General features: G+C 41.8%; 1 protein-coding gene across 1 annotated transcript in view; it reads left to right on the plus strand.

Annotated features, from left to right (window-relative positions):
* Window positions 1-325: 325 nt before the first annotated feature.
* LOC145806791 (uncharacterized) overlaps window positions 326-18428 on the plus strand; it is a 36345-nt gene continuing 18242 nt past the window's right edge. Inside the window, exons 1-4 of the mRNA XM_082904606.1 lie at window positions 326-874; window positions 984-1173; window positions 1216-1381; window positions 1496-1742. Of these exons, the coding sequence (XP_082760732.1) occupies window positions 326-874; window positions 984-1173; window positions 1216-1381; window positions 1496-1742 (1152 nt within the window). The remainder of the gene's footprint in view (window positions 875-983; window positions 1174-1215; window positions 1382-1495; window positions 1743-18428) is intronic.

The raw sequence follows: 18428 nt of genomic DNA on the forward strand, positions 1-18428 counted from the left end.
TAGGGGCTGGTTTGGGTCGTGACAGAGTGGTATCAGAGCACATGTTCTACCATACACACAGGTCCATATGAGTTTAGGATGTCCTAGTAAGAATTAGGGGCATTCCATCTGCGTGTGCGAGTGTGTGGTAATCCAAATGGATATGAAAATTAAGTATAAATCTGAGCAAATGAATTGAAAGAAAAGAATGAGATTATTCCCATGTTTATTATCATTTGATGTCTCTATAGCAACATGGAGAATGCAAAGGGGAAATGATGTAAGTGAATCTTCAGAGGCTAGCATGAGCCGAATAGAACAAATGCTTGCGGTGCTGACTAAAGCTATGACACAACAGCAAAGACAACAACCTTTGCCCCCTCTACCCCTGCCGGCACAAGCCGAAGCAAATAATAATGACATCATCAACTTGACTCAGAAATTCAAGAAAATGAAACCGCCAAAGTTCTTTTGTAGAATTGAACCATTGAAAGCAGAGACATGGTTGCTCGAAATGGAAAAACTGTTTGAAGTATTTCCCTGTATCGAGATTCAGAAGGTTTTACTGGCCACCTATACTCTAAAAGACGAAGCTCGAAGATGGTGGTTACTGATTTGGAACACCAATGGGAACATGACGTGGGCTCGATTTAATGAGATCTTTTATGAAAAGTATTTTCCTCAATGTTTTCGGGATAAAAAAGTGTCTGAATTCCAAGAACTTAAACAAGGCAGAATGTCTATAGCCGAGCACGAGGCAAAGTTCACCGAATTAGCCAGATTTGCTTCTCATATGGTGGACACAGACTACAAGAAAGCTCACAAATTTGAGGGAGGATTAAACTTCAACATATTTGTTCGAGTTGGGGTACTAAAGTTGCCAACATACGTGCAAGTTCTTGATTGATCTTTAATGACGGAAGCCACCCTAGCCGCTATGAAGCAAAGTAAGGCAAAGGGGTGTATGCTACTGAGCATCTAATGCTTGTTTCTGATGTGGCAAGACGGGTCATGTGGTGAAAGATTGCCCACTTGGGTCTGAGAACGCCAGCCGTCCTATGATGAGCTCAGTCGGGCCCGTTTCTACAGTCAAAACAAATACAAAGGCTAATACTGGGAAAGAACCTTTGAGACAAGGTCGAGTGTTTGCCTTAGTGCCTGGTGACGTACAGAATGCTGAAACTATGGTGTCAGGTATACTCCCTATATGTTCTCAAAATGCATATGTATTGATAGATTCTGGTTCTACACATTCCTTCGTATCGTATGCTTTCTTTCGGAAATTAACTAGACCACTAGAGCTTATGACATATGCGTTATCTGTTTCTACATCGTCTAAGGGTTCTATGTTATGTACTTATGTTTATCCAGCATGTGACATTATGGTCAGTGATATGATATTGTATGTTGACTTATTGCCCTTGGACATTGATCATTTTGATTGTATTCTGGGTATGGATTGGTTGACTAAATACTGTGCTACTATTGACTGTGCGAGTAAGTCTGTTGTGTTTAGACCGCCGGGTAAGCCTGCATTTATTTTCACTAGAAATGGGGTAGTTCCTCCCCCGTACTTGATTTCGGCCATGAAAGTTGTGAAATTGCTTAGGAAGGGATGTATGGGTTACCTGTGTTGTATACTGACTACACCATCTGATCATGCTAATGTGGAAACTATTCCTCTTGCTTGTGAATTTCCCGATGTATTTCCAAATGACTTACCTGGGGACTTAGTTGATAGGGAAATTGAATTCACTATTGAGGTAATTCTGGGAACACAACCTATTTCCAAGACCCCCTACAGAATGTCAACCTCAGAATTGAAAGAGTTAAAAACATAACTTCAAGAACTGTTAAACAAGAAATTCATTCGCCTGAGCACTTCACCTTGGGGTGCTCCAGTCCTGTTTGTCAAAAAGAATGATGGATCTTTGAGGTTATGTATAGACTATCGGGAATTAAACAAAGTAACTATCTAGAACAAATACCCTTTTCACCGAATAGATGATTTGTTTGATCAACTTCAAGGAGTCCAAGTGTTTTCTAAGATTGACCTCAGATTTGGGTACCGTCAGTTAAAAGTTAAGGCGGAAGACATAGAGAAAACTGCATTCAGGACTAGATATGAACATTATGAATTTTTAGTAATGCCGTTTGGGGTGACTAGTGCCCCTGCTGCCTTTATGAACCTCATGAACAGAGTGTTTAAACCATTTCTAGATGAATTCGTGGTTGTGTTTATTGATGATATTTTGATTTACTCCAGAAACAGGGAAGATCATGAAAATCACTTGAGAACTGCTCTACAGACCTTGAGAGAAAAGAAATTTTATGCTAAATTGTCCAAATGTGAATTTTGGCTTGACAATATGACGTTTTTGGGGAATGTAATCAGCAGGGATGGTTTTTCTGTTGACCCTCAAAAAATTAAAACTATTGTGGACTGGCCAAAACCGACAGAGGTTAAAAGTTTTCTGGGACTTGCAGGTTACTAAAGGAGATTTGTTAAAAACTTTTCAAAACTTACCATGCCATTGACCCAGTTAACTCAAAAAAATGTGCCATTTAATTGGAATGAACAACGAGAGTCATCCTTTCAAGAGTTGAAGACTAGATTAGTGACTGCACCAATCCTACTTTGCCTAATGATACCGATGGATTTCAGATTTACAGTGATGCTTCCTCCCTATAGAATTTGCAGAATGGAAAAGTAATTGCTTATGCCTCTCAGCAACTCCATTCACATGAAAAGAATTACCCAACACATGATCTTGAACTTGCAGTTGTAGTGTTTGCCTTAAAAATTTGGCGACATTATCTATATGGAGCAACTTGTGAAGTGTACACGGACCACAAAAGCCTCAAATATTTCTTCACTCAGAAAAAACTGAATATGAGACAAAGGAGATGGCTGGAATTGATCAAGGATTATGATCTGCAAATTCTATATCATCCGGGAAAAGCTAATACTGTAGCTGACACTTTGAGCCAAAAATCGATTGGAAATTTGTCATGTTTGATGTCCAGTCAAAAAGAATTGCTAGATGACCTGTAAAAGAATGGGATAGAAATTATTTTGCGAGAGCAAGGTGGGATTTTAGCCGCCATTTCCGCTCAACCTGCAATTGTTGAAGAGATCAAAGAAAAGCAACTTGAAGATGAATATTTGAAAAAGGTTGTAGAAGAACTTGATTCAAAACCGAGGCCGGGATTCGTGTTTGAGAATAATGTACTGAAATTTCATAATCGTCTTTGTGTACCTGATTGTTATGACTTGAGAAAGTGTGTTATGACCGAAGCTCATAGCACTAAGTTTGCCATGCGTCTGGGGAACACGAAAATGTATCATGATTTGAAACAATTTTTTTGGTGGCCAGGAATGAAAAAGGACATTGCGGATTTTGTGGCTAGATGTTTACACTGCTAACAAGTTAAAACCGAACATCAGCGACCCACTGGTTTGTTACAGTCGCTTCCAATACTGTAATGGAAATGGGAACACATTACCATGGACTTCATTGTGGGATTGCCTCGCTCTACTCGAGGTATGGATTCTATCTAGGTTATAGTTGATCGTTTGACTAAATCTGCCAATTTTCTACCTGTTAAAACTACTTACAAAGCTGACAAATGGGCCAATATTTATATGAATGAGATTGTGAAATTGCATGAGGTGCCAATGTCTATTGTATCTGACAAAGATTCAAAGTTCGTATCGAGATTCTGGCAAAGTTTACAATAGGCTTTGGGGAAAAAACTAAGATTGAGCAGTGCATATCACCCACAGACAAATGGTCAAACTGAACGGACTAACCAAACTTTGAAAGATATGCTCAGAATGTGTGTATTAGATTTCCAAGGACACTGGTAAACCTATTTTCCATTGGCCGAGTTTGTATACAACAACAATTAGCATTCTAGCATTGGAATGGCTCCTTACGAAGCTTTGTACGGAAGAAAATGCCGATCTCCAATATGTTGGGCTGAAGTAGTTGATAGACCCTTGTTGAGGTCGGAACTTGTGCAGGAAATAACAGAGAAAGTGAAACTGATCCAACAGTGTTTGAAAACTGCACAGAGTCGGTAAAAGAGTTATGCTGATATCCAAAAAAGAGATAGAGAATACGAAGTTGGGGACCACGTGTTCAAAAAAGTGACTCCTATGAAGGGTCAAACACGGTTTGGTATTAAGGGAAAATTGCCGCCAAGGTATGTTGGGCCATATGAAATTCTTGAAAAGATCAACCCGGTAACGTATCGGGTAGCCCTACCTCCGGTAATGGAGCATATGCACAATGTATTTCATGTATCGATGCTTCGAGAATATTTGAGAGACCCACTCCATGTCATTGAACCGATACATGTGCTTTTGAAGGATGATTATACTTACACAAGAAAGACCTATTCAGATTGTGAACTGCCGGATCAAAAGATTGAGGAACAAAGAAATACCACCGGTAAAAGTTGATTGGCAGAATCATGGAGGAACTTATGCTACATGGGAAATAGAAGAAGACATGATGAAGAGATATCTGGAACTGTTTCCGTTGGACCCAATGTTGCTTCGAAATGAATGTAATTCGAGTTTGGAGGACCCAACTCTTTTGAGGGGAGAAGATTGTAACAATCCCAACTCATGATTAACATTAATCCATGATTAATTATGCCTAACAGTAATTAAGGAGGAATTCTAAATTAATTTGCATGTGTGTGTTGCATTATCTGTGTTTATATCTATTTTGCGTAGGAAGATTTGTTCGTGTCTTAGTTTCGATTTGCGAATTGAAGGCCTTATCGGCATCCGATACAGTAATTGATCTGAATTATGTGTTAATTAGAATCTATAGGATTTTATGGTAGGTTTAATTGAAATTCGTTTCGGAACGATTAAATAAGATTAATTTAATCCCACTTAATTGCCTATAACTTAAACTAATTAAACACCATTTATTTTATGAGCCCACTCACCTCTTCTCATCCATTTGCATACACCTTTGAGCTTATTCTACCAAAAAAAAAAAAAAATGTGAGAAAGGGAGAGTAGTGAGAAATTGAGCTAAAACAAAGAATTGGCTAGGAAATTGAAGACAATTTGAGGCCTTGAGTTGGAATCACGCTTGCATTCAACCTTAGGTAAGAACTATACTCCTAAACTTTGTACGTAAGACAATTAGTATATGAATTCAAGAGAGTTAGGTGTACAATTAAGCTAAGATTGAAGAATTAAAGCTCAATACATACATGGATATATAATCCATGGCATTTGAGGGTGTTTTTCTAAAGAATTCTTGCATGCATGTCATAATTCTAGCTTCGTTTTGGAGATTCCCTCATGCATGTCTTGAATTCACTTTGATTGTGGGAAAATATCAAGTTTTATGTTGTTTGGTAACACTTGATCATGTTTTGAGAAGCTTTGGTTCAAGGAATTGCATGCATGTCATGTTCTTGGGTTATTCTTGAATTTATGTTGAATTTTGTACAATTGACATGTCATTGGGCCATGATTTCTTGAAATGATCCTTTAAACATGTTGTTTTATGCGTTTCTAAGTGTTTTCTCAAGTTTTAGCTCAGAAAAATGAAGTTTGATGCTTTAATGTTTGAGTTTGAACTTCAAGATCAAATCTGGAAATTCTAGAAATTTGATCCACGCTCGAGCAGGGGACTCCACGCTCGAGCGGGGACTTTGAGTACGTACACTTCCGCTCGAGCGACGTGAGTTACACTCGAGCGTGAAATGCATGTACCCAGAAGTTTGTGTGTTTTACAGTTTGCTCGAGCAAGGGACTTCACGCTCGAGCGAAGGTCTGAGTCTCACGCTCGAGCGGAGGTCGAGCGTCCGTCAAGCGTAAAATCCTTGCATCTAGTAATTTTGTTAAAATTTACAGTCCGCTCGAGCGAGGAAATTCATGCTCGAGCGAACCTTCACTTCTTGCATGTCTGCTCGAGCGAGGAAAGCCACGCTCGAGCATGGACCCAATTTTCAGCAAGTTTTGAAAAATGTTTTCAAGTGCATCCTCATTTCATCCTAGGCATTCCTAGGCCATGATTAAGACTCCATAATGAGGTTAAATCCTAGAAACACACTAAGAACAAATAAAGTAAGTTGTGTGCATTTTGAACGTGTGTTTCAAGTGTGCGTTTGTTATACGCTCGTGTAGGTCACGCACCATAAACCGTTGATTAGTTTGCTCTGTTTGTTTGCACCTGAAGCCAACTGTGAGTAATAACATAGTAAAGCTATGTTTAACTTTATTTACTTTCTGTATGATGAAATAAGATTTTTTTTCTGATATGCTACGTTCTGTACGATGAATGATTGTCCAATTTCTGACATGTATTCATGGCATCCTTAGCATCATGTGATATCTGTTAGCTGTTACCCAGTATCGAAGGTCCCATTATGGGACTTATTATGTCTATCATCTGCTACCCGTACTGGAGGCTCCATCATGGAGCTCAGCATCTATATTTTCTGTTACCTGGATCCGGAGGTTCCTTTACGGAACTGGTTATTCAGAACCACCATGTGTCTGCATCTGTCCTATACCTATTCTGTTAGTGCTAAGGGATGTACCACGTATGATTAAGCATGAGCTCTGACTGCCATATTTACTTTGGACAAGAATATGAATATAAATCTGTTTATGAATTTGAACTAAGATTTCTAAATCTGCATGGACTTCATTCATTAAAACCCTTTACTCCGTCATTATTCACTGAGCTTCAGCTCACTGTTTATATTATGCATGTAGGTGAGCCGGTACATGATCAGGGCCAGAGTTGACGGCTAACGTTTCAGTTTTGTCAGCAAAGCTTTGCGCCTCCCGAAGAGGTTCCTGATGAAGTTTGGTTTTGTGGCTATTTTTGTAATCTATATTAGACTATGTTGTTTGTTAAGTTATGGGTGAGATTTTTGTCATGTACACCTAAGTGTGTTGTGTATTGTAGACACCTCATTTTTAACCGCCTTTAAGACTTGGACGCGACTGATGGTCTTGAAAGATGTGCAGGGCAAAGGTTCAATTTCTTCGGCAATGAGAGAGAGTCAAATCTCAACCTCATACCCCTTTTTGGACGAAAACAATTTTGATCAAAAGATTTTAGACCTTGAAACCCTCTCTTTCAAAAACGTTTTTGAAATAAAGTTTCTACAATATCCCGACGCTCGCATTTTGTTAAATGTCACACTTTTCGGTAAACCGAGCAAGGACAAAGTGGAAATGAATGAAGGAGAGATAAAATCTTTTGAAAAATCTTTCAAAACACCTTGTTTAGGGGTTTGGAGTTGAAGAAAAGAGGAGAGGAGAGAAGAAAACAAGGTTGGGAGAAGTTCGGCATGGATTCGGGTAGGACCGAATCTGCGCGGATTCACGGAAATTAGCATAACGTTTTCCACAGGAGGAATTTTAATGCAAGGTTTGTGCCATTGGAAAGCTAACTTCCGGGGCTTCAATTTGGACACTTGAATGGCCACCATTGAACTTTCCAATCACCGGTCGGCCACCTTTCTTTCCGGTAGAACCATTTTTTGTTCTGAAAAGTAGCAGGCCGGCCAGAAAATCTAGCAGGCCGGCCACCTATTTGGTGAATGGCCTGTTTTGCTCTTTTGAGCTGGCCGGCCATGATCCTTGTGCCAAGTGCATTCCAGCTATGTATTTTGTTTTGCACTTCACCCATGTCCGAGGGTTTGGCCTTTTGGGGGGGAAACTTGAATTTGAAATTCCCCCATTTTCTCCACTCCTTTGCCTATAAAACCAGCCCCTCCCCTTTAGTTTTAAGGGTTAGAAATTTTGGTTTGGAGCTCCTACATTGTATCTCTCTCTCTCTACACTCTAACCCTCAAAACCTCCCAAACCCTACACCATTTCTACACCACCACCTAGCACCACACCACCACCATCCATTCCAGCCACTTGGAGCTGTTTTCCAGAGCTAAGGAGCCACCAAACTTGGTCCAAGAGTTGTCAAAGATTTGGTCTTCAAGGGTAAGTCTTCTTCTCCCTCTTTCTTGCCTTATTTTGCTCAATATCTAAGCCATACTTGCTTACATTTTTGAGCTCCAACCCTAACTGAAAATAGTCATGTTTTGATTTCTTTTTCATGATTGATTAAGGGTCCTTCCATGTTTAAGGTATCTAGCTACCACTTGCTTCTTTACCTCTCTTGTATGCCTCTTTCTTGCATAGTATTTTAGGCTCATTTTTAAATTGTTTTGAGCTTGGTCATAAACTGAAAAGTGGCTTATTTTGAGCACTTCTTCAACATTGTTGAAGGGCTCTTCACTGTTTGAGGCTTTATTTTGTCACTTACCTCTTCATCCCTCTTTTGGCCTTACTTTTGCATGTTTTGTTAGCCCCTTGTGCTTGTGTTTTTGGGCTCTGGTCCAAACTTTAAATGGCCTTATTTTGACCCCCTCTTCATGTTTGATCGAGAGACTTTTGCAGTTTGAAGCTCCCTTTTTGCTCTTTGTGTTTAAACCTCTTTTTAGGCCTTATTTTGCATAGTATTTTAAGCTTGCATGTGCACTGTTTTGGGTCTGGTTACTAACTGTAAAACACAATTTTTTGGGCCCCTCTTCAACTTTGTTGAAGGGCCCTCCTCTGTTTGAGGCCAGAAACCATCACTTGCTTCTTTGTCTCCCTTTTGGCCCATTTCTTGCACAATAGTTTAGCCATACTTTTGTTTATTTTCGTGGCTTATTGTAAACTATAAAGTATCATGTTTTGAGCCCCTCTTAAACGTTTTTGATGGGCTCTTGTCCATTTAGGGCCAGAAGCTGCTACTTGCTTCATTATCTCTCTTTTGGGGCCATTTTTGCATGTTAACTTATCCCTATTTGTGTTTACTTTTTGGCCTTGCTTAAAACTGTAAATATGCTTGTTTTGGGACTGTCTTGATTCTTTCTTCACACTTCGTGTTCAAATAATGCATGGTTTGCATAGCCATACGTTATTCCATGTACCAAATTTCATGTTTCGGGTCTCATTCCATGTATCGGGTGCCATGTTTCCATGTGTTTTGCATCATATTTTGCTACTGAAATTTGCATGCTAGTATTCCATATTCCATGCCTTGCCATGTTTTGTTAGAGTGGCATTTGGTGCCTTAGGATCGGTCCTCGATTTGCGTGCATGTGTGCACGCATTTTGAGTGTCTCATTTTTATCTCATGGCTACTTATGTGAGTGTGGCTGAGGTCCACTCATGTTGGTGTAAGTCCATTGTGCATTGTGTATGCCATTCCATTTCATAGCATTGTGTATGCTACGTTGTATGTTAGCGCATTGTGTATGCCATGCTACCTCGTGCGTCGTGTATGCCATTTCATAGCATTGTGCATGTTAGGTTGTATCTTAGTTGCATTCATGCATGTCATGCATATTGCATTGTGCTTGGGATAGGGGTTAGCCCAAGCACGGGAAACGAGGTACGTTCCGTACTCCGAGTGACGGAACGTGTCTCAATTCCTGGTCGCCGACACTCCGGATGATCCGTGATAGAGCCTCGGTCTTGTTATGTTTACATGTGCATTCATTTCATATTAAGTCATGCAAATCGACTCCTCGGCCATCACGCATCGAGATGCGTGATTGGTGGCACGAGAATCGAGGACTACACTCCCTGAAGGGTAGTCATGCATACATATGTGAAAATACTTTGCCATGCCCCTTTCTTGCTCTCTATTACAGCAAATCAAGAGTCAGCAGCCTTTCGGAGCTTGGCACGTATCCCAAGAACAATCGCAAACAGAGGATAATTGGGGCATCGCAATGGATTTCCGTGCAAGGCAACCCGAACATGCATCATTCATTATCCGGATCAGAGTTGAGGCAGTCCCTGGCTTGCATGCCAATTTATTGCTTTCCTAGTTAAATTTGTAAATTAATTAGGGTTTTTGTACTTATTCAGACTGTATTATTCATTTGGGACTGTATATTATTTATTCGGACCCTCTGTGCGAGGGCAGTGTTGTAATAAGTGTGCATGTGTGTGATGTATGTCTTCCAACCCCACGTCTTTCTCCCTTTTATTTACCTGCTTATGATGGTTAGATTAGGGCATGTTTCAATTAGCATACAGTATGATAGCATGTTTGTATTCATTCATCTGTTTTGCATGCACCGGGCTCGGCGCATCATACTAACTGCATTGTATTTTCAATTCCAAGTTGAATACATGTTAGCTGTAGCATTTCATATGCCATGTTTAGAATAGCCGAGCCTTCTATAGTTGCATTTTTGCATGTGTTGCATTTGGCACTTCTATATAGTTAGGATCATGCATGGATTTCTAATCAGCTTCTGTTTTGGCTTGGAGTACTCGGTAAGTTTTATGCTTTAGCATCCTTGCATGCGTGTGAGTGACTGCCATGACAGCATGCTTACCATGAGGCTAATTGCTTATGTGATATAACTGTATGAATGCCTGTGGGTGAAGGTTGGGTTATTTGAATTGGAACAATTCATCAAATGTGTGTTTTAAGCCCACTAGATAGTGGCAAAACATGTTTTTTTTAAGCCCACCCAAGGGTGGCAAATCCACGTCTTAGCCTACTTGCAGGTAGCACCATCAAACCATTTTCAAATAAACAAACATGAAATGTTTTGTTCCAATTCAGGCGATCCAGTCTATACTTGTATGCTGTGCGCATCACATAGTAAATCTAGGCTAATAACCGGAATAAGAACACACAATGTTTTCAAAACTTGATATCATGGTTAGTAGAGGCCGATCTTTGATCGGGCGAGCGGGGGTGCTCACAAAGTCACCTTCCCCAATCGTACCCAAGTTCTCGAGCCGAGGCAACTTTGGTGAGGACGGACACATGGCCTTAGGCAAACGAGTCAGGGTTTCCTAAATTTCCCCAAAATAAAACATTTAGGTGGCGACTCTGTATCTGGCAAAGCAGTCCATGTTTGGCACTTCTTTCAAAATCTGTTTTCTCAAAATGATTTGACGGATTTGGACTCTTTGGTTCAGATTTAGAACCGTGACAATTTGAGAGTCCGAACTGTAGTGAACCCCAAATGAACAAAATGGGAGATCGTTCCTCCCGGGGCGTTCGGGGACGTCTACAGTTTCTGGTGACTCCGCTGGGGATTTAGAGAACTTGACTCGAACTCGCGATATCTGGATTTGACTACACTTCTGTGTTTCTTTGCATTGCATTTGCATTGGTGCGCCTAGGACACCGTGTTTGCCATCTGCTCTTCCTGAACGGTTTGCCGGAGGCTTGTCTTGTCAAGACATGACCATAAGGCTGACCGGTTGTGGGCTCTGCCAGTATGGGAACACAAACCCCGGTTTTACTGGGGCACCCTTTCGACCATTCGACCTAGTGCATATTCGGATCCATAGTGACCATTCCAAACAAGGACAGGTTGCTTACCCGATATAGGTTGTTTGAAACCGCTGCGTGCGTAGTGAAACCCTAGCTCCTGACAAAATAGGACAGGGAAACCCTACCCCTCCATAGGGGTGTTTTGGCTCTCAATTATCTGTTATGTGCTTTTAGAGTGCGTCTCTACAGGAATGCATGTATCAGTTTGCAAGTTTGGGCATCAGGCCTGCGGGCACCAATTCAGTATTCTGGGATTCAGTTTACCTAAGGGTATCAGATTTGAGGCTGAATTTTGAAGGCAGAATTCAGTAGAGGGCACAGTCATCCTGCTACACTCGTATCTGTTTTGGTGAAGTTGAGCTGAGATGCTGCATGTTTTCTCTTTTGCTAGGTAGTCTGGGAACCATAGCTTCAGAAGGCTCCGATATCCCCCGAGGTTCATCGAACTTGTGCTGATAGACTTTGTCAGGTCAGAGATTCAGTTCAAGGGCAATCAGTGTTCCTTTGCCAGAGGCAGGGTAAAAGGGCCAGTCAGGCACAAATCACCAGTTCAGTAGTTACCAGATCAGTGGCCCCTATCCACCCCACCAGTGAACAGTCAGGCTGAGGTCTCAGTTTCTACTGCAGGGATAGATACCAGTCAGTTAGATGATCAGCAGAACACATCAGGGATGAAGGCAATGATGCACCAGATGCAAGAAAGTATGAAACTCATGTAGCAAGACGCTGCCCGGCAAATGGAATTTGCCAAACAGCAGGCTGCGATCATGGCCCAGCAGGCTGAGCTAATCACCAGGCTGCAACAGCAAAATGGAGCATCTGCTTCGCACCAAGCCCCTCCCCCACCAGGAGTTCCAGCACCCGGGGAGACGCCAAATGTCCAGGAAGGTACGGACATTCTGACAAGGCTGGCTCTGCCCCCAATCTTACCCCAGCTGTCTAAAGCACCAATCAACCCACCGGACTCTCCCTTTGAGTTCGAGGTAGACCATACAACGTTGAAGTTGAGCAAGCTTGAAAAGTTGTTCAAAAAATCCCAGGGGGTAAAGTCCATCCCGGACATTGAGGACGGGTACACCGACGCAGCTGTGACACTGCCGGACAGGTTCAAGATGCCTCACATCGATCGTTTTGACGGGTCAGGAGATCCCATGGTCCACCTGAGTTTGTTTTTAGATGTTCTGCGCCCGATGAGCTTGACAAGATTACAAAAGCTTTCCCTTTTTGGTAGGACCCTGTTGGGTATTGCGGCCATCTGGTACGCCAAATTGGAGGATTCAGTGAAACGAAGCTGGGAGGAGATGGCCGAGGCCTTCGTCGCACAATATTCATACAATACCCAAATCAAGATTACTACCCGTGATCTTGAGACGATGAGGCAGGAGCCTAAGGAGAGCTTCTCAAAATTCGTGGCCCGCTGGAGGGCCAAAGCCTCAATGATAACCATTAGGCCAACGGATAAGGACCAAATCAGGATGATTGTGCGCAACCTCCAACCAAAATTGATGCAGAAGATGATTGTACTCCCCTTCCCCACCTTTTCGGATCTACATGAGATGGGGGTACAGATCAAGGACGCTATGAAGCAAGGCCTTCTTGACCAGGAGAAGGAGCAGCCCAGGAGGGCGTTTTCCCGCAGTTCGAATGCGACCACCAGTGGTGATGCGGCCGCAAGATCTTCTGAAGTGGGCATGGTCACCACCACCACATCAAAAACAGCTACTCCATTCACCGGTGCGTCCGGAAGTAGCTCACAAAAAACCAAATACCCACCTCGAGTCAAGAGGTTTTTCACTCCACTTCATATGCCTTTGTCAAAGGCTCTAGAGGTCTTACTCCGGAAAGGACATCTGAAACCGTTGGAACAACGACCCCTACCCGATCCTATCCCTGCAAAGCATGATCAGACTAAATATTGCGCCTACCATCAACAAACCGGTCATGACACCGACAGTTGCTTTCGTCTGCGCCATGATGTACAAGATCTGTTTGACAACGGGGCCATTATCGCACCAGGTCCTGCAAAGTCTATCGGCACTTGGTTAGTGAACTTGTGGGGGATAATGTGATGTGATCAAGGGATGAACCACCTGCGGGCGGCACTCAGTTTACTCTAGATGTAGCGTGTGGCATGCGCTGTTTTGAGCATTTGTGAATACTAATTTTTGTAGCTTCTGACTTGGGTGTTGAGTCAGTTCTGTGGTTTTGTATTGAGTCTGTCTCTTTGTTTTGAGTCGGTCTTTTTGATTAAGGGTCTGTCTTGTTGTATCGAGTCAGTCCTGTTTTGTTAGAGTCGGGTGATTCCGGGGGTGTTACTTCGGATATCACTATTTTGTTTTGTGTTTGTCCTTTTGTTTTCTTTTGAGTCCGTTTCTGCCAGAGAGCCAGTTGTGCCAACAGATTTGAATGAAATAGCATTGATTTTCACACTCTTGTGTTTGCTTCTGCCTTACGCCAGTCGTGCCAGAAAGTTTGAATAGAGCGGCAGTACTTTTCACCTGCTCTTCTGTGCCTTGAAATTGTTGCATTGACCTAAGTTTTTCAAAACTTTTTCGTACACTGTGGTGAAAACGAAGGGGAAGGAATTCCTCGGGTTTTGCAAAAATTTGATCATTTGAGAGAAAGAAAGGCATGCTAAGCCCTTAATGAATGAGATCATGCTTATTAATGTGAGTACTGAAAAGGATCCTGGCTTGATCCAGATTGGTTCTACATTGTCTTCAGCGCAAGCGACTAGTCGCTTTCTTAAAAGATTTCAAAAAATGTGTTGCGCGGTCCTACGAAGACCTGTGTGGAATCGCTCTTGAGATTGTGCAGCCTAGGATCGTTCTCAACCTCGAGACTCGACCCCTTGCTTTCAAACCTCGAACTCAGACTGAGAAAGTTCAAAGGTTAACCATAATGTAAGGCCTGTGTGGCCGGATCCAGAGCAGCCCGTGAATTAGCGGCAACAAAGTCAGATCAAGAAGCTTGCGAAGCTAGATCAGGAACACCCCTCGAACTAGGGGCAAGAATTTCAAATGTGCTCGAAGAGTCCAAGATGAAGATCGGCAAGAATGCCAAACCCCAGAAGGGAGGAAAGAAGAAGACATTGTTGAAGGACAACCGAGTTCCTATCCACAAACACTAGGGGCAAATTCACACTCCATTGGATGGACTCTTGCATCGTCAGCGAACAACAACCATTCTCCTGGATTCAGATGACTTCGGGATCTTAAAACCATTTGACATGGACAAAGCTATACTTTTACCCTTGAGAGGCTCGCTGGGCCAAAAACTCGGAAGGGCGGCCCAGGCAAAAGTTAGAGCGAGAAAAGAAGAAAAAGAACAAAAAAGAGAAAAGAACAAAAGAACAAAAAAGAAAGATGCAAAGAAAAGAACAAAAAAAAAAAGAAAAGAAAAGAAAAGAACACAAAAATTGAAAAGAAGAAAAACATAGCTCGCAAGGTTAAAAACCCGCAAAGGGCGGCCTTGGCAAAAGTTAGAGCGCAAAAGGAGAGGTTAAATACCCGAGTGTACCTTAACCCCGAACTACGTAAGGCTTGATTCCCATCTTTGGGATACGTAGGCAACTTCATTCTGAAGTCCAGCCGTAAAACACTTCAAATTGACTGTGCCCATGTAATGGTTTTGATCATCTTCGCTTTCTCTGTATCCGAGAATTTGGATGTGTTTGTCACTCTGAGGACTGACTACAATGCGCTACGGGGCCATTCAGACAAGGGGCAACTTTTCGTTGCCATTCAATGCGCTGTGGTGCCGTTCAAACAAGGGGCAACTTTCCATTGCCATGCAGTGTCCTTCAGACAAGGGGCAATTTTCCATTGCTATGGGTCCGAGGTTGTGCATCTCAAGAGTAGGTTCCATGCTCGTTGAGCAGCGGTCGTTTGCAAAAATAGTTTTCGAGAATTTTTACCGAGGTTGACTAATCTTCTCGAAAAGTACTCCATTTTTTAAAACTGGACCGTTTCTTGGACCCAAAAAAGGAAAACTCTCAGTGCTCATAGCCTAACTTGCATGATTTTAAACCAGAAAATCGAACAAGTGCGTTATTCTAACTCTCATGTTGGTCAAAACTGTTTTAGTAGAAAGCAAAAAAATAAAAAATGGTCAAAATGATGAACTAGGGGCACAGTTGAATCAGGTTTCTGTATTTTCCCCTTTGTCAAAATACTTGCCAGAAAGGGCACTCTACTTGTCGGAAAGGGCACCGTATTCGCCAGAAAAGGGCACAACAAAGGGCAGAAAGCTCTCACATCCTCCAAGCAACGAGGTATCAAGCAAAGTGCGAAGCACGAACTAGAATGGGGCAAGATATTCCACTCCATCATCTGGACAGATCTTATCACGTCCAAACTCCCTAGCAAAGCATCATCAACTGATGTTAGCCGCAGATTTGCTACACACCCAGTTGTAGCGCAACCTTTCCGTGGGAGGAATTCACTAGCTGTGAGCGGAAGAAAGAGAATCTAGCAGAATGCTAGGGGCACGAGCCCACGATTTGCTGTTTATCCATCAACCACCCAGGGGAGGGATGGAAAATGAGAGATTGAAGAATAGAGAGATGTGCGATGAGAGGAAAAGTGAGAAGAGGGCTTTTTCAGAAAAACAGAGCTTGAGGGCCGAGTGATGTGAGAACCACAAATGAGAAAGGGTGGGAAACACTACCTGGTGAAACAGGCTCCCTGTGCACGTCTGAGTGTCGTGTCTTTTTGTTTTATCTCGATTCTTGTTTTGAGTCGTTTCGAGTGTTACTCGATGTGTCTAGGTTGTGTACCTTTTATTTCCTTGTTGAGTCGTTTTGCTGTGTTCAGTCGTAGGCTCAATACTTGGTCGAAAACTCATCTCTCAATTTCAAAATAAAATCGTTTTGTGCTCCGAGTGCCGTGCCGTTCTCCACATTTGTACAAAACAGAATTTGTTCTTTCATAAAATCGCAGGATTCAACCCAGGTCATGTGAGAACAGTAGAACCAGGACCTATCTGAAGCTATATATGGTTCCAGACTGCAAAGCAAAAGCAAAAGAGGAAAATGTCGAATATCTGAGTTTGTTTCAACTTCGGTAAGTTCCGAGACTACATTCTGTGTGTACCTCTTCAAGTCTTGCCAAAGCTTCGAAGTATGAGTGTGCCTCTACCTCAAGCTTAAGATCAAGTCTACTTCAAGCCAAAATGGCAATCAGAAGTGCTCTTCTCGAGTACCATTCCCTGCCAGAGGCATCGTGGCCATGTTTGCAATGAGTTCCTAGGAGACCAACTGCGACGGTGGAAACTAGAGTTCGAATGGATGTTGCCTAGAATGCAAAGGTTCGGGATTTTCGAGACTAAAGTCTGGTTTAAATACCCAGAGGCGTGGCCTCGGCTTGAAATCTGTATGGAAGCCCCATAGGTTGAGATAGCGTGTATGCACCTCAATTCTGGATACCGAACCAACCTAGTCTGTTACCCCGTTGGAGAATAGGGACAGTTGTGAATATGATCAGGAAGAAAGGCAGCATCCAAAGTGTTCTACGTGAAGAATCCTTGTCAGTATTTTAGAGCCTTCGTACTATGAGTTGAAGGTAAGTGTTCGAAGAGCATGAGGGGAGATCCCCGTCAGAGTAGAGCGGTTCATCGCCACTCACCCCATGAGGTGCTTTCTAAAGCGCCGCTACGCTTGTTTATTACGTTACTTAAACATCATGCATTGTATTGCACTGTACCTATCAAGTTTCTTTCTCATTCATGCACGATATTGTATGTACGGCTCATTCAAAGAAGTTCCGTTTGAGATCCTTTATTTAGTGTATCAATCACACCTCATTTTGTGTGTCTATCACACACATCCTCATTTTGTGTATCTATCACACACATTCTCAGTTTCTGTATCTATCACATACATTCTTATTTTCTGTATCTATCACATACATTCTCATTTTCTATATCTATCACACATATTCTCATTTTCTGTATATATCACACACACCCACTTTTAGTGTATCCATCATGCTCGTTCACTAAGTGCATGTATCACACTTCGTGTTCACATTTAGTATATCAATCATACTCTGTTCACAGTGTGCATTTATCACACTTTGTGTTCATTTTCAGTATATCAATCATACTCTGTTCACTAAGTGCATCTATCACACTTCGTGTTCACATTTAGTATATCAATCATACTCTGCTCACATTGTGCATCTATCACACTTTGTGTTCATTTTCAGTATATCAATCATACTCTGTTCACTAAGTGCATCTATCACACTTCGTGTTCACATTTAGTATATCAATCATACTCAGTTCACATAGTGCATCTATCACACTTTGAGTTCATTTTCAGTATATCAATCATACTCTGTTCACTAAGTGCATCTATCACACTTTGTGTTCACATTTAGTATATCAATCATACTCTATTCACATAGTGCATCTATCACACTTTGTGTTCGCTTTTAGTGTATCAATCATACTCTATTCACATAGTGAATCTATCACACTTTGTGTTCGCTTTTAGTGTATCAATCACACTCTGTTCACATAGTGCATCTATCACACTTTGTGTTCGCTTTTAGTATATCCATCATACTTGTTCACATAGTACATCTATCACACTTTGTGTTCGCTTTTAGTGTATCAATCACACTCTGTTCACATAGTGCATCTATCACACTTTGTGTTCGCTTTTAGTGTATCAATCACACTCTGTTCACATAGTGCATCTATCACACTTTGTGTTCGCTTTTAATGTATCAATCACACCCTGTTCACATAGTGCATCTATCACACTTTGTGTTCGCTTTCAGTATATCCATCATACTTGTTCACTAAGTGCATCTATCACACTTTGTGTTCACTTTTAGTGTATCAATCACACTCTATTCACATAGTGCATCTATCACACTTCGTGTTCATATTTAGTGCATCAATCACACTTTGTTCACATAGTGCATCTATCACACTTTGTGTTCGCTTTTAGTGTATCAATCACACTCTGTTCACATAGTGCATCTATCACACTTTGTGTTCGCTTTTAGTATATCCATCATACTTGTTCACTTAGTGCATCTATCACACTTAGTGCTCACCTTTTTGTGTATCAATCACATGTTCGCTCTGTGTATC

This window comes from Camellia sinensis, chromosome 14 (genome assembly GCF_055761805.1).
Source record: "Camellia sinensis isolate YWXY chromosome 14, ASM5576180v1, whole genome shotgun sequence".
Lineage (NCBI taxonomy): Eukaryota > Viridiplantae > Streptophyta > Magnoliopsida > Ericales > Theaceae > Camellia > Camellia sinensis.